We start from the raw sequence: 15,976 nt of genomic DNA on the forward strand, positions 1-15,976 counted from the left end.
CAGTGGTTGTTGACCTCTGGAGGCTGTCTGCTCTGTATGGACTCAGACTGGCATCGTGCCCAGCCTCTTCATCTGTCTCCTCCTCCTCCTCCTTTTTCAATGTCTTCAGCCATGTCACTCCACCTCTCTCTCTCTCTCTCTCTCTCTCTCTCTCACTCTCTCACTCTCTCTTACTCTCTCGCTCTCCTCCCCTCCCAAACCGCTATGGTCTGTGTTACCTGAACCTGACAGGTGACGCATGTTGAAATATAGAATAAGTTATAAAGCGGCTTCAGGCGGACTCATGGTGATCTGACCTCTCTGTGCAGTCTCTCATGTGGTATGTATGAGAATCATTTCTCTTTTATTTGTGGCTGTGGACATTTCTTTCCTGGCATCTTAGCGTATCAGATGAAGAGATTTTACTGGAGCATTTAAATTGTGGATTGATTAAAAAAACTCCACCTCCATTTATTTGTTTTTCTATTCAGTTATCTTTAAGTCCGTTCCTCAGCCTTGAATAACTTTCTTCCTGAAAGGATTATGCATTTCAATGACAAAAAGGAAAACTAAAACATCCAGATGTTTAAGGAGTAAAAGTGGCTTAAACTTAAACTATAACTGAAGTTATTGTTGACTTCCAGGCATTTGACTTATTGACCTATCAGCAACTTTTGTAACTTGAATTGAAATCAAGTTCAAGAGTTCAAGACATTTATCTGTCACAGTTATACTCAGTATAACATGAAGTGAAATATGTTTAGCACCCTTTTATTAATGTATATGATATAAAATGAAGTTATCATTCCATATTTTATATTGTTTTGGTAAAAAGTGAAATAATAGAAAGATAGATATGTTAGAATCGATAAAAATTTTTACCGTTAGAGCAACTTTAGTAAACAGCAGCTGGTTTTGAATCCTGTGCTAATATTTCATAGCTGTCAATCAAATGGAAATTGATCGATCAGACTTGTTACAGTTACAGACTGACAAACGTGCTGTATTTTTCTTAACTTGGATTCTCAGTGAAACAGCTTTGATTTCCTTCTAATGTAACGTCAAGTGTTTTGTTCTTAATCGAGATCCTCCTCTGTGCTCTACGGCTTTAATCCACGTCGGTCTAAAACATTTATTTTCAAAGTTTTGTCGTCACTCTGCTGAAGAAGAACTCTTCTGATAGGTTCTGACGTTTTGGTTCTCAGTGAAAATGAAAGTTGAGCGTGGCTTCAGAGTAATGATGGAAAAGATCAGAGCAGAAGCTGAACTCCGAATCCTCAGGAAAGTAGAAAGAAAACCCTCCTTTTTATTGATTCCCTGACATGTATCCATATCCGCAGCAAATTGGACGGCCGCAGTCTTTTTTAATTATTAAGGGCCCTCATTTGTCGTCGTGCTGATGACATCAGGAACTCTTTGTAGTCGTGGCGATATGCGATCCAGATAAAATTCAATGTGGAGACACCGGATACTCTTGTCTTGTGATTGAGGGTCTGGAGAACTGATGGGTGGTGATGGTGGGGGGAACGGGGGTTCAGTCTACTGGAGTTAAATATCCAGCCACGCCACAAAGATGTCCTTCATAACGTCATGAAGGTAAATTGCATTTTGATTAAGTGTTGAGAAGGATTTTAGTTGGATTTTAGTTTGGCATTAATCGCTTCTGAAGCAGCTGGAGAGTCTAAAGAAGTGAAGAGATGGAGCATGAAGCTAATGAGACGAGTGTGAAGTTGGAAGATATGAGAGTCGATCAGCGAGGAATCAGATAGTCTGCCGTCCTGATATCGCTTTCCTCTCCTCTCTTCTCACTCTGATTGTTTTGTTCTTCCTCACCAGAGCAGGGAAGGGAGTTTTCTCAGCCATGAAGCTCGGAAAGATCAAGAGCCACAAAGACGACCACAAGAAAGGAGGTAAAATAATCAACATCCCAGACTCTGTTTGATCCACAGATGATGATTAAGCTGAAATTCTGTTGAAAATATATTCCCTATCCAAATCTACTGAATTATTCATCAAGATGTAAGCCTAAAAGTCATGAAATTTGAATATAAAACATACAGCGGGCCCTAAAATACCCAGTGTGAGTCTCGTTTGTGGATTTGTTGGGTTTCAGCGGACGAGCCAGCCGTGCTGGACATGGAGGACCTGGACAGGAAAGCAATGCGCCTGGCGGGAACGCTGGACCCAGACACCATTTCTCTGGCCTCCGTCACCGCCGTCACAACTAACGTCTCCAACAAGAGGTCAGATGCAGTGACGAAGAAGAAGAAAAAAGCACCCTTTGCTGGATTAGGAGTGCACAAATATAACCTGAATGATTTGAAGTTTTCAAAAGTGACAAATCAGTTGTCTTAAAAGTAGAATGCTGTGTTGTGTAATATTGCGGTTGGTTATGAAAGTGTTTGTCAAAAAAAAGGAAAAAAAAAAAACAGTGGTGAGAGTCATTGTCTCTGAGCCAGAGTGTTGCAGAGCTCCTCTAGGCTGCCCGTATTGATCCTGGGATTTTAGAGACTGCCTAAATAAGGTGGTACATTATGCAGCTTGAAGCAAAGCTGGCATGATCGGACAAAGCCTCCCCAGCTTAAGGCTTTTAATGGTCTTAGCAACATATACTGTACGCCAAATTTCTCAACACACACAAAAGGAGGAAAAGTAGGACACTTTGTATAGATAGACACTTTGTTTTCTTTATATGTATAAAAACAAGATATATATGCACACACACACACTCCACACACATAATATTGGATCTTTATTTATTATTCATGGATCTCTTTACATCTGTTCAGGTCAAAGCCAGATATCAAAATGGAGCCGAGCTCAGGACGACCTGTGGATTATCAGGTTTGTAGCCGTTCTTCGTGCATCCCGGTTATCTTTCTTCGCGAGAGCGCAATGCATCACACTGTCATGAACGATGGTGGGGATTATTGGACCGGTGGCTGATACAGCAGCAACACTGGCGTACCATCTAACAACCGCCGAGGCGTCGACTGTACATTTCTTCATCTTGTAGCTCGCTACGTCACTTTGAAACAGGCTACAGTCCGTCATCTCGACAGCTCTGAGTCACGGACGCTGGAGATCACAGCTCAGTGCTGGTGAAGGCAGGGTATGCCCCAAACAGGCCGAGGGCACGGACGCAAAACACACCGAAAGTCAGTTTGATCATTTAATCATAACTTGTACAAGTCCATCCAGTAATGTGTCTCTCCTTCCAGCTGTTGTGTGAAGCGGATTGTTTCCTGCCTCCATATATCCGTACTGCAGTGCAGTTTGACATTATGTGGTGCAATATTCAAGTCTTATATGGGACAATAAATACCACTGCCATGTTCCTGTAGAGCTAGTATAACTGTCCAAAGGCTGAACAACTGAGTCCATTATTAAGCATAATCTCATCAGTTATATTTCTCATGTAATTGTAATGAATGTCATTTATTGTAGAATCCTGCTGCTTCTGCAAATGTGCATCCTTGTTTGCCAACAATAACTGCTGTTCCTGACATGCATGAATTTATTCAGCGTAACACCAATGAAGCAGCACAAGACAGTTTAAGTGTCCTCCGGCGTTGCTCACGGTCTTCTTTCAAGGCCTTTTTAAATTAAAATCATGCTCGTAAACACTCACAACAAAACCTTGGCGCATGAGCTGCAGATACACTCCCCGCGTCTTCCCTTATCTTTCTCTGTTCCTCTTCATCATCTAGAGATTAATTAAAAGTAAAGCGGGAAGTGTTTTGATGTGCTAACTCTCAGTTTGGATCTAGTTTTCTCCATTAGATGCAGCATTACGTGAGCACGGGGGAGATGTCAGAGGGAAACTTACAGACTATATTATCTGGCACAGGCTCTCGCCGCTCAGAGGCGTTCAAATGAAAAAGACTATTTTGGACTCTTTAATGTTCTCAGGGTAATTAATGTGCAGCTGAATGATTTACTATGATAGTTGATCTGCTTGTTGACTCCCTTTTACAGGAGCACCAGCTTGCTTTACAGTTCAGAGCTATATGTGATGTGATGATGTTTCTTATCAGATCAGCATCACCGTGATCGAGGCCCGGCAGCTCATCGGTCTCAACATGGACCCCGTGGTGTGTGTGGAGATCGGAGACGACAAGAAGTACACGTCCATGAAGGAGTCCACCAACTGTCCGTACTATAATGAGGTTAGTCATTTCAAGCCTTCAGAACTCCCCCTGCACATCTGGAGATGCTGCAAACATGAGTATAGATAGCAGATTCTAAAGTTTTCTTCAGCTCTTGGGAGTTCCGTAGCTTCTTTCAGATCATTGGTTTGAAACAAGAATTCATGAAACTTACTTTCAGTGTGTAGATATCAATATTTTTTTCCTGTAACTCATGCGTGCACAAAACAAATTGCAGAAAGCTCCCAACTTTCTCTTTGACAGTGAGATGTTTTGATTTGCGGAGGTAGATTCTAATGTCAGATTATAGGCTGAAGAGTTGTGTTTCTAGATAGCGGAGGAGCCCCGGTAGGACAGGAGGAGTGGTCCGAATCGTACCGAGCTCAGTCTGTGTTGTGTCCGCACTACAGGGAGTGGAAGTGAGAGTTTGTTTGTTATCGATTGTCCCTGTTTGTCTGGAAACCCCCTGACAGAGCAGCTGAAAACCAGAGTGATCAGGATAACGGTGCTTCAGGGTTTTGTCCTTTCTTATGAAGTTTCAAGTTTGTTCCCCATTTTTATTTTATAGAGCCTTACATTTCTCTCACCTCATCAGCGTAAACTGACCATAAAGACAAAATATGATCCTCTCTCGTCATAATGGAGGCTCACAGATATTGGATTTTGGAAAATGACATTAGATATGAGCAGTATTAGGTGTTTACTGACCTGTTGTCTCAAATAAAGAGCAGCTCTGACTTTCTCTGTAAACCTTTATTTATCCTGCTAACAGCAATAATTGAAACTGTACACACATTAATATGAATCTCTGTCCAGTGGCGCTATTATGACAAAGCAGTTAAATAAACACTTAGCTTATCTAGTTGCTGCTTCTTCGTTATGAATAGCTCATTAATCTGGTTTTGTGGAGACCTGCTAACAACCACATTATTGGTGTTGTTCCTCCAACCTATTGACGGAGCTTCAGCTGAGTTTAATGATTAAATCCATCATTAGACCGACTCACACAGTGCTCGCTTCTCGGCTAATGTGTCTCAGCGTTGTGCTACTATAATACAGATACGTACACATTAACACGGTACAGAAAGAGACCATTCTTAAGGGTAATTTAATCCCCATTGAGATTCTAAATCTGTTTTTCAAGTAAGCGCCAGTCCTGGTCAATTAACATCGTGTTGTGTAATTTTTTGGTAAGCTTGACAAGTGACCTTTTGAAGTGTGTATTTTGCGTCTAACTTCCACTACTGACTGTTATTTTGTGCCAACTGTGTTAAAAAATGGGGAAAGTAATACGCCGTTATGTTACAGTAGTTTCAATACCTCAGTCATTTGAACCCAGATCCACAGAAATTGCATTATTCTGTCAACAACTTAAAGAAAGGCAAAGTTTCCATCAATACTTTGATCAAAAATATACTTGTTATTGTTTTTCTTATCATTTACATTGAAAATCCTTGAATTCATCGTCAAATAAAACTTGTTCAGGTTCATTGAAATGTCTCCAGTTAAAGTAGCTTCGAACAGAGAAAAGCAAAACCATATTTCTGCTTTTTCTGGTTTAATTTTTCATTGTTAGAACTGTCTTATATACTTTGCCTTGTCAGAACCAATTGTTTTATCACACTTCTCTCCCAGAGCAAAGCTGAAAGCAGGATTTGCTGTGAACGCTCTCGAGTATAAAGGAGACAAGAACAAATAGGTTTTTCTTTTAACTGGATTTTTTTCTTTTCTTTTCTCTGCAGTATTTTGTATTTGATTTTCACGTTCCTCCTGACGTCATGTTTGACAAGATCATCAAACTGTCAGTAAGTCTCCGTATTACAAAACCTTCACACTGCAGTAAAGCAGACTAAGATGCTGCCTTCCTCTTTTTTTTGCCATTTTCAAAGAAATTTACACAAAAATACTGACTTTGTGCTTCAAAATTATGATAATTATGAACTTTATGATGTCGTTTTACTCATTAGGTTATCCATTCAAAGAATCTTCTGCGGAGCGGGACATTGGTGGGAACGTTCAAGATGGACGTTGGGACCGTTTACTCTCAGCCTGGTAAACTGCGAGCTGTCGAATTAAAACCCTTTCCAGAGTTGTAATCAGATTAATCAGTACCGATATCACCCAAACTTGAACTGTGAAAAATGAAAGTCAGGTTTCAGTGATGGCTGCGGTCGTTTTTTGCTGAACTGGCTGAACGTAATCTCCACCAGAGCACCAGTTCTACCACAAGTGGGCCATCCTGTCCGACCCCGACGACATCACCGCCGGGTGCAAAGGTTACGTCAAGTGCGACATCGCCGTGGTCGGGAAGGGCGACAACATCAAGACCCCTCATAAGGCCAATGAGACGGATGAAGACGAGATAGAGGGGTAAAAACCTGCCGTTGATCAGCAACGCTGCTTTGTGAAATATTCACTGTATCACAAGGTGTATTTATTATAATCAATTCAGTTTTTTTCCACCATTATTGATGAAGCTATGAATCATTAATTGCATAAAAAAATCAATCTTCAGTGTGTCATGTTTTGATTAATTACCTCTAGTTTTTCATTGCTTGTCTCAAATGCTTTATTCTCTCTTATTTTGTGATTTATTTTTTTCTTTCTGTTGTGTCCGCTCCAGAAATCTCCTGCTCCCAGAGGGAATCCCAGCAGAGAGACAGTGGGCGAGGTTTTATGTGAAGATCTACCGGGCCGAAGGACTCCCCAAAATGAACACCAGCATCATGGCCAACGTGAAAAAGGCTTTCATCGGAGAAAACCGAGATCTGGTGGACCCCTACGTTCAAGTCCAGTTTGCTGGGCAGAAGGTAACGCCCTCCATGTCCTGCTCTGCTATTTAAGTCAGGATCGCTCCCAGAAGAGCTGTTACCCTGGAACACAGTGTGAGTGTAATAACACACGCGAGAGGATTCATATACAAGGCTGAGATCTGCTCATAAAAGCCGCGCGTATGTATTTATAGAGGCGCAGCAGCCATGGGTTATTTTGGCTACTGCTTCTTTTCTGTTTGAAATATTTTCCCACCGTGAGGCAGCCACGATTCTGTGATGGCTGCTTTTAGTTGAAATAACTCACAACATTTTTCAAACATACATCAGAGTCAGAACAGTCTCACAGATCCACTTATTACCTGTATAAACTTGAATTAAATTTTAATGTGTGTTGCAGATTTATACAGCGATGTCTTGTTCACAATATTTTTTGGGGTATTTTTGTTCTGCCAAAGTGAAACATAGTCAGTATTTAATATTATGTCACATAAGGCTCATACAAGAGAGAATTTATTTAAAGCCAATCTCATTAAAATAGGATTATCAGCTCCTGTATCATCACTGACTGATACAGATATGTTTGTATTTTCCACCTCTGTGCATTCAGAGCTTCTCTTTTTATGTGTTTCCAGGGAAAAACCTCAGTCCAGAAAAGCAGCTATGAGCCAATCTGGAACGAGCAGGTCATCTTCACGGAGCTGTTCCCTCCGCTCTGCAAAAGGCTGAAGGTTCAGATCAGAGACTCGGATAAGGTCAATGACGTTGCCATTGGAACTCATTTCATAGACCTCCGCAAGATATCAAATGACGGTGATAAAGGTGAATCAAACTCCACAGATTACCAGAAATTTGACTAATCTGCTTTGATTACTTGTCAAGTACTGTCATTATTTTGCCTTATCAGGCTGCTGCACCGCTTCGCACGTAAATTAGCTGTGTATGATGGTCCGCGAGGTGCCTGACCCCTCCTGTTAATGTCTTCTGAAATTTAGTGACTGACAGTCAAATTGACTTGCAATCAATACATATATTAGCATATATATTACACCGAAGTAGATGATCCATTGAGTAGTGTTTTCGAATGGGCCATGTAATAAGAAATGATCGAACTCTATTATTATGAAGTCACTCCAATTCAAAAAAGCTTTGATATTTTGGTCTGTTATTGGGTTTTTCTGTTAAAAGTGAAAAGTTTAAAGTTATACTGATAATTTATTCACATTAGTAAACATGAAGTATAAGAGAGTCAATCAGACGTGTCTTTTCCCTTCATGATTTTCAGGGTTTTTGCCCACCATGGGTCCAGCCTGGGTCAACATGTACGGCTCCACCCGTCAGTACACGCTGATGGACGAGCACCAGGACCTGAACGACGGGCTCGGGGAGGGAGTGTCCTTCAGAGCCCGTCTGCTGGTGTCCGTCGCTGTGGAGATCCTGGACACAACCTCGCCCGAGATCATCAGCTCCACCGAGGTTCAGGTGGAGGGCGTGTCCAACATCTCCGAGGTGGGAAAACCGTCAGCTGTTAAATCTCTCCTTACATCCTGTGAACACTTTCCTCACAACAATGAGTCTGTGACCATGCGACTAAATAGATGAGATCAACACCTGACTTTTTTTTTTTTTTTTTTTTTTTTACTGTGTCTCTTTGCTTAAAAACAATGTGGACGATAAAGCTGGAACAAGAGGCTGGATGTCTGTTCTTTAGACAGCTTCTTCTGCTAGTGAGATTAGTTTGTGAAAAATGCGTGATTTTGAATCCTAAATTATCTTCCATCCACACTACAGGTTAGAAACTTGAAATTATTATTTCAGTGAATACTGTTTGAAGGCTTGATATACATATGAAGAATGTTTTTACAATCGTGGTGTTTAGCTCATAATCATTGTGTCATTCAAATTCAAGCAATAATTGACCTTTATATTCCTATAGCAATACATGAATTAGTAAAGAGCCTTTCAGGTCACAAAATATGGTGCAAATGAATACAGTTGCATCACTGAGGAAAAGTGAAAGTGGTCTCAGAAACTCAGGAAAGACACAGCTACAAGTATATTAAACTAATAAAACAGATAATTTGCAGATCTATTTCATCTTGTAAATAAAATTAAAATAAAGACATTTTTCCTCCAGTACAATAGCTGTCTTTTCTCTCCATCAGAGCGCCACGGGAAAGATGGAGGAGTTCTTCCTCTTTGGGTCGTTTCTGGAGGCGACCATGATCGACAGAAAGATCGGCGACAAACCGATTACTTTTGAAATCACAATAGGTAAAAGAAACCCGAATAATATGTAATGTACGGGATAAATGTGGAACAAACAGGAGAAATCAAAAACTACAGTATCCACATAAACACTTCGTAACTTCCTGTAATGTTCATGTGACAGGTAACTATGGCAACCAGATAGACGGCGTGAGCAAACCTTCAGGGGGGAAGAAGAAGAAGAAAGATGGAGACAACGAAGAAGAGGAGAACGAGCTGATCCAAAACTCCAGCGAGGACGAGGCGGACGAAGACGCAGACCTGGTCTCCGTCTCCTCCACTCCTCTGATGAGGCCTGTCATCACCGACAGGTCAGAGGGCAAAGGTCGCAGGACCAGTCACACCCTTCAGTTCAATAGACCGAAGCTAAAGCTGGTTACATTCTTCACTTTACAAGATCACAGGGAACAATAACAATATTAGTTTAGACAGGATGTTTTATACTTCACGAGTGCAGAACTATTTACTTTTCCTCATCACACATATTTCTGAACAGTCATACAACAGTTATTAAACACCTCGCGAGTAAAAATGTAGATAAAAAAAACACAGAGAAAACTCCCAAACAGGGCTGAGAGTAAAGAACGGTGTCATTTTCTCACAGCCGCAGGGCAGAGAACAGATTTGCTTTATCTTGTGGAGTATCAATTTTAGAGATAATGCTAACACAGAGTGTGTCTGGAGTGGCTGGGACTCTGTTAGTGGACTGCATTGGCCTCCAGTCCCAAATATCTACATGGATCAATAGTCTCTTGGGTCCAATTGCCAAAGGGTCCTTTAGCAAGACACTAAATCCCAGGTCTCTCCTACTTCGCATGGTAGCCATCACCATTAATACTCGAGTAAGTGTGTCTGTGTGTGTGGATGAGTGAATGTGCCAAATCATGCAAAGCTTATTAACAGTAAATTGTGTTTACCAGTTAAATCCTTTTAAGTTTAATGGTGCTTCTTGTTGAACTGCACAGGAACTACTTCCATCTCCCTTATTTTGAAAAGAAGCCGTGTGTCTACATCAAGAGCTGGTGGCAGGACCAGAGGAGACGACTCTACAACTCCAACATGATGGATAAGATTGCAGACAAGCTGGTCAGTGTTGTTCTTTCTTTTGGTTGATGAGGCGCAGCAGCAGGAGTTACCAAATAATTCTATTAAATCCGGCTTTCCATTCCATTCGGCTTTCGACCTGTGAGGGCTGGTAGCTGTATCTGTCCTCAGCGCAGCTGCTTTTCGCGTCTTTACAGGAAGAGGGTGTGAACGATGTTCAGGAGATTATTAAGACTGAGAAGGCTTTTCCTGAGCGCAGACTCAGGGGAGTGCTGGAGGAGCTCAGCATCGGCTGCAGGTGAGCTCTGTTTTAATGATGATCATTTATCTTTGTCTTGTATTACACCCAGCAGTATGACTGTGCAGGTGCTGCTGATTCAGAGAGTTTCCCCTTGAAGTGAGGAGTGTTAAACAGCGGAGTGTTTCGCAGCAATCTTTGCATTAAGTGCATTTAAAAGAAAGCTCACACTGATTACTGCGAACTTCCACAGAGGCATTTCTAATGCAGTCATTATTGGGTGTTATTTATTCTGAATCTGCTTGCATATTGTCTAAATAATCCGTTTTCCCTCCACTACCTTTAGTCTATTCAGGCTGTGACCATCTGGATTAATTCATGTGATTTTGCACTTAAATAAATAAATAAAATCGATGACAAATAACTTCAAGTGCTCGACGTATGCACAGATGAGGCAAAGCATTTTGATACACCATTAGTTAATGCGTCAGTTTTGTGTTTTTTTCTTTATTGCAGTCGGTTCGTGGCACTGGCGAACAAAGATGTAAACCAGGCAGGCAGAACCAAACTCGACCGAGAGCGACTCAAGTCCTGCATGAGAGAGATGGTGAGATCCACTTTCCTCAAACCCCGGAGGAAGGATGAGGCTTTAGGGAGACGGCGCGGTGATTAACGGGCTCGATATTCAGCTGCTAATCTCAGCACCAAAAGTAAATAGCGTGGATCTGCTATTAGGGCCAAGCAAGGAAATTAAATTCTGAAATAGACTTTTCACTACCTCATAATAATTATTCAGAGTACATTTGTGTGCATATGCAATAATATCATAATTACATTGTCCTTGGGTCAATAGTTATATATTATTGCAATTCAACTTTTAATTTTGGGGGAATGTAACTGGAAGGCAATCAGTTCTGCAGGAACCGTAAAGACATTTAATACAGGTGAGGAGACAAGGTCGCATTGGGAAGATTTTTTATTATATATTTTTTCTGTGCATACTTCTTTCATACTCAAAGAGAAAAAGCATACATGATTTAAAGTTTGGCGCATAGTATGTAAAGATCAATTTGCAGTTCAAAGTTAAGGTGACTGAAACTTAACCCTTCTATAACTAGATTGGCTGGATATATTTAGATTTTATAGCTTTTACAACATTGAGGAAGCCCTACAAAACCATAATGACAACATAAATGGTCTAAATCTGCTTCCTGGTAATTTGAATTTTGTGGATTCTTTGGATAATCATGTCGGTGGGAACAGAGTAAAAGAGTTAAAAAGTAGTGAGAGTGGAATAAAATATCATTATAGGAGATATCTGTGCCACAGATATATCCATGTTTAAAACAGCAGTTTGTAGCTGTTTAAAGGTTTTTCTAGTTTCGGTTATTTCTGTGCAATTCAGGAAGAAATGTTAAAAATGAGTAGATGCACATTTATATGAAACAGATCTGTATGTGAGATACTACTGCCACTGCCACTGTTGATCGTCTCGCCTCCTGCAGGACAGCATGGGCCAGCAGGCCAAACAGATTCGCACTCAGGTCAAGAAAAACACCGTTCGAGACAAACTGAAGCTGGTGCAGATCTTCTTGCAGAGGCTGCGATTCCTTGCTGATGAGGTTTGTATCTTTCCATCTTCTGCACTGCGATCCCAGTGAAGCTGATGCCAGCTAACAGTCTGCAGAGGCAGGTTCAGACTGGATGGTTCTCCGTCACAGAGCGAACAGAGAGAGGCCGTTTACACTTCCCAGAGAATTTAGCTGAGGTCAGCTTCAGCGCTCTTTATAAAAACACAATAGGAGACTCGTGGATGGATGTAAAAACTATAATGTGTCGGTCATTACTGAGAAAAAGAGACCTTGAGATAAGCAGCGTGCTGCCGTGTCTCTGCTTTGTTCAGCCTCAGCACAGCATCCCGGACGTGTTTGTCTGGATGATGAGCAACAACAAGCGCATTGCTTACGCCCGCATTCCCTCCAAAGACATTCTCTACTCCATTGTAGACGAGGAAACTGGAAAAGACTGCGGAAAAGTCAAAGCTGTCTTCCTTAAGGTATTTTCCCTTCTCCCAAACTCTCCCATGTTCATATTTTACTCAACAAAAGTACAAGGACCCAACTGTGAGTTGTCAATTGTGAATATTTCAGTGCATATTACACTGCAGAGTGCAAAATATGTTGCAATGAGTTCTTCAATATAAACACCTTGCTAAAGTGGTTGTTTTCCCTCTGTTGTCGTGTCTTCAGCTGCCTGGTAAGAAAGGATTCGGTCCTGCAGGATGGACCGTTCAGGCTAAGCTGGAGTTGTATCTGTGGCTGGGCCTCAACAAGCAGCGAAAGGACTTCCTCAGCGGTCTGCCTAACGGTTTTGAGGAGATCAAAGCCGCTAAAATGGGCCCGGGCCTTCACGCCGTCCCCCCTGTCAGCCTCGTCTACAACAGTAAGCGAGAGCGCGGCACAGCCTGACACTTGAGCACATCAGAGGAGCTGATCCACACACTCCCCTCAGCTCCGGCGGAGTGAAAACACTTGGCAGGCTGCGAACACTTCATCGCTCAAATTAACTGTCACTCAAACACTTATTAATGCTGAGCATGCAGTGGCACAGTTATGTAAGCTTCCCGTAGTGCACTACAAATCTACTTCAAACACAGCGCTACATGGAAGTGATTGCTTTCTCTTTTTTGTTTTCTTCTCTTTATGATCAAGTTCCAGAGGCTGTTTTGTTTTCTTTCACCAGCAACTTTGAAAATAATAAACAGAAAATATAAACACATTTACACTGAAAGAGACATTTAGTTGTATTTAATCATTTTTACTTTGTTATTCCTTCCACTTTTAGGCAGGTTGTGATTTCCCAGAAGAGATCTATTCCATTAATGATTTATGTTTCTCTCACCTGGGAGAAATATTGTAACAGATTATCTCACAGTGGATTAAAGTTGAAGATAATAAATTAACATAGCAGTGAACTGAATGGCTTTACATTGATCTCACTGATAATTTTCCCTTTTTAAGATATTTAAGGAAAAACTACAGTTATTTGGTTGATATGGGGTTAATTGGACTCTATAAACATCTGCAAACAGTCAAAACCAATTTGCCATCCGGTTATTATTTGTTTCCATCATTTTGAGCCTCAGAACAAATCGCGCTCTTTTTGTCAGATATGAATACAATGTTAGTCTCACTGCAGTGTGTGTTTTTGTGTGTGTCCCACAGTGAAGCAGGTGTTTCAGCTGAGAGCGCACATGTACCAGGCTCGAAGCCTGTTCGCGGCTGACAGCAGTGGCCTTTCGGACCCCTTCGCCCGGGTCTTTTTCTCCTCGCACAGCCAGGTCACCGAGGTAACACAAACCCGCCTGTGTACATGTGTGTGTTTTAGGAGTGTTAGTGGCTGGATCCTGTATAAGCAGTGTGTGTGTGTGTGTGTGTGTCAGGTTCTGAGCGAGACTCTTTGCCCTACGTGGGACCAGCTGCTGGTTTTTGACGACGTTGAGCTGTTCGGGGAGGCGAGCGAGCTGAGAGACGACCCTCCAATCATCGTGGTTGAAATCTACGACCAGGACACCGTGGTAGGATCTGCTGTCACAGTACAGATCAGCTTCACAGGCACACGGTTTTTTTAACGATGAAACTAAATGTGCTTTGCTTCTCCATCCCTCATCTTCTTACTGCCTGTCCACCCTTGTCTCACTCCACCCTGTCCTGCACATAAAATAAAAAAAAATAAAATAAAAAAAAAAAACATGCTGGGCTGGCTTAACAGAGTGTGAAATGCATTGCGAGATTTTGTACATTATCAAAGTGCTTTTATTCAATATCATGCTGTTTAGGTCAGCTGCTGATGAGCTCTTGATGCTTTAAAAATAAGCTGCATGGAGCTTTTCCAGCACAAATTATTTTCATTAACATTTCTTCTATAAAAACAGCTTTTTTTGTTTATAATATGAGGTTTGTGGTATATTTTTAGTACAAATCGCACCCTTTATCAATCAGTTTGATCAATACTGACTCCTCGTGGCTGCCTTGGAATCTGCACCTCCCTGACCCCTTGTCTTAATTCCCTCCCTTTTGCCCTTCACTGTCTTGTCTGGCCGCTGTGGCGCGACGCGGCATTCAGGGTAAGGCGGAGTTCATAGGACGGACGTTCGCGAAGCCCACCATCAAGATGTGCGACGAGCATTACGGCCCCCCGAGGTTCCCGCCGCAGCTGGAGTACTACCAGATCTACCGGGGGAACTGCACAGCCGGGGAGCTGCTGGCCGCCTTCGAGCTGCTGCAGGTGACAGCATGAACACTCCTGACGACACACATTCACCCTGCCCTCTGATTGTGACACACACACACACACACACACAGATCCTCTTCGTTGTTTTTGTTGACTTGTGTCTCACTTCGTCTGTTTTGTCTTCTTCTTTTATCGTGCTGTGATATTCTCTCGTCTGGTCTCTCAAACTGACAAATCCCATGTTCTCCTGCCAACCGTCCCCTTTTCCAAACATCCGCTTCCCCTGTTCTTTCGTCTTTCTCTTCTTCTCCGGCTGCCTGCAGATACCCTTCGATGCGGAGGAGATCAGGCGAGCTCTGATCGCTGTCCATAACTTTGCTGTTCCTCAAATAAAGGTTCTCTTTTCTCTCTCTCTTTTCATCCCACTCTCGCTTACTGTTTGATGTTGCCGTTTTCAGTGTTTGTGCAATAACTTTATTTTTTGCGCTAATATGGCACAGATCAGTTGAGTTTCCTCTCTTCCTTGAAGCTGTAACAAACGTTAAATGCACTAATAACTGAATATGGACTCTCAGACATATCTGAGTTCCCTTCTGCTCCAAACCACCAGATCGGTCAGGGCGGCAGAGCTGACCTTCCCCCCCTTGAAGGGCCGACAGACTCGGAGCGCGGCCCAATCCTCCCTGTGCCGCTGGGCATCCGGCCGGTCCTGAGCCGCTACCGCATCGAGGTGAAACTTGGATTTACCTCATTCTTTTCGAGACAGGAGATCCCCTGCTTTCCTAATCTACTGCATTTTTTTTTTCTGCTTCAGGTTTTGTTCTGGGGTTTAAGGGACCTAAAGAGAATCAACTTAGCACAGGTGGACCGGCCCCGAGTGGACATCGAGTGTGCAGGCAGAGGCGTTCAGTCTGTCCTCATCCAAAACTACAAGAAGAACCCAAACTTCAGCACGCTGGTCAAATGGTTTGAGGTGGTAAGTGCAAACTCCAGCGATTTCAAAACGCTTAGATTCTTGCGGTAAATAATATATATAACTTGGTTTTATTTTCCCGATTCTACCCACAGGATCTTCCGGAAAATGAGCTCCTGCATCCGCCCCTCAACATCCGCGTGGTGGACTGCAGGGCGTTCGGCCGCTACATCCTGGTGGGCTCCCACGCCGTGAGCAGCCTGAGACGCTTCATCTACAGCACGCCCGACAAGTCCTCCACCAACTGGGCCACCGCAGGTACCCAAACCCACCTGATGGCGGAGATTCACTGAGTCCGTCACTCAGGATATGTTGCGTGTGT

General features: G+C 42.4%; 1 protein-coding gene across 4 annotated transcripts in view; it reads left to right on the top strand.

Annotated features, from left to right (window-relative positions):
* Window positions 1-15,976, top strand: part of otofa (otoferlin a) — a 75,459-nt gene that overhangs the window by 41,890 nt on the left and 17,593 nt on the right. For all 4 annotated transcript variants that reach the window (XM_030109569.1, XM_030109570.1, XM_030109568.1 and 1 more), the window contains exons 6-30: window positions 1,816-1,889; window positions 2,093-2,222; window positions 2,769-2,823; window positions 4,017-4,148; window positions 5,870-5,932; window positions 6,095-6,179; window positions 6,338-6,497; window positions 6,751-6,937; window positions 7,534-7,720; window positions 8,184-8,407; window positions 9,064-9,172; window positions 9,291-9,477; window positions 10,132-10,252; window positions 10,408-10,508; window positions 10,965-11,055; window positions 11,954-12,070; window positions 12,352-12,504; window positions 12,698-12,890; window positions 13,673-13,797; window positions 13,891-14,025; window positions 14,574-14,735; window positions 15,005-15,076; window positions 15,292-15,411; window positions 15,496-15,657; window positions 15,750-15,912. In XM_030109569.1, coding sequence (XP_029965429.1) covers window positions 1,816-1,889; window positions 2,093-2,222; window positions 2,769-2,823; window positions 4,017-4,148; window positions 5,870-5,932; window positions 6,095-6,179; window positions 6,338-6,497; window positions 6,751-6,937; window positions 7,534-7,720; window positions 8,184-8,407; window positions 9,064-9,172; window positions 9,291-9,477; window positions 10,132-10,252; window positions 10,408-10,508; window positions 10,965-11,055; window positions 11,954-12,070; window positions 12,352-12,504; window positions 12,698-12,890; window positions 13,673-13,797; window positions 13,891-14,025; window positions 14,574-14,735; window positions 15,005-15,076; window positions 15,292-15,411; window positions 15,496-15,657; window positions 15,750-15,912 — 3,308 coding nt within the window. The remainder of the gene's footprint in view (window positions 1-1,815; window positions 1,890-2,092; window positions 2,223-2,768; window positions 2,824-4,016; window positions 4,149-5,869; window positions 5,933-6,094; window positions 6,180-6,337; window positions 6,498-6,750; window positions 6,938-7,533; window positions 7,721-8,183; window positions 8,408-9,063; window positions 9,173-9,290; window positions 9,478-10,131; window positions 10,253-10,407; window positions 10,509-10,964; window positions 11,056-11,953; window positions 12,071-12,351; window positions 12,505-12,697; window positions 12,891-13,672; window positions 13,798-13,890; window positions 14,026-14,573; window positions 14,736-15,004; window positions 15,077-15,291; window positions 15,412-15,495; window positions 15,658-15,749; window positions 15,913-15,976) is intronic.

The sequence above is a fragment of the Salarias fasciatus genome, chromosome 15 (assembly GCF_902148845.1).
Source record: "Salarias fasciatus chromosome 15, fSalaFa1.1, whole genome shotgun sequence".
NCBI classification, from domain to species: Eukaryota; Metazoa; Chordata; class Actinopteri; order Blenniiformes; family Blenniidae; genus Salarias; species Salarias fasciatus.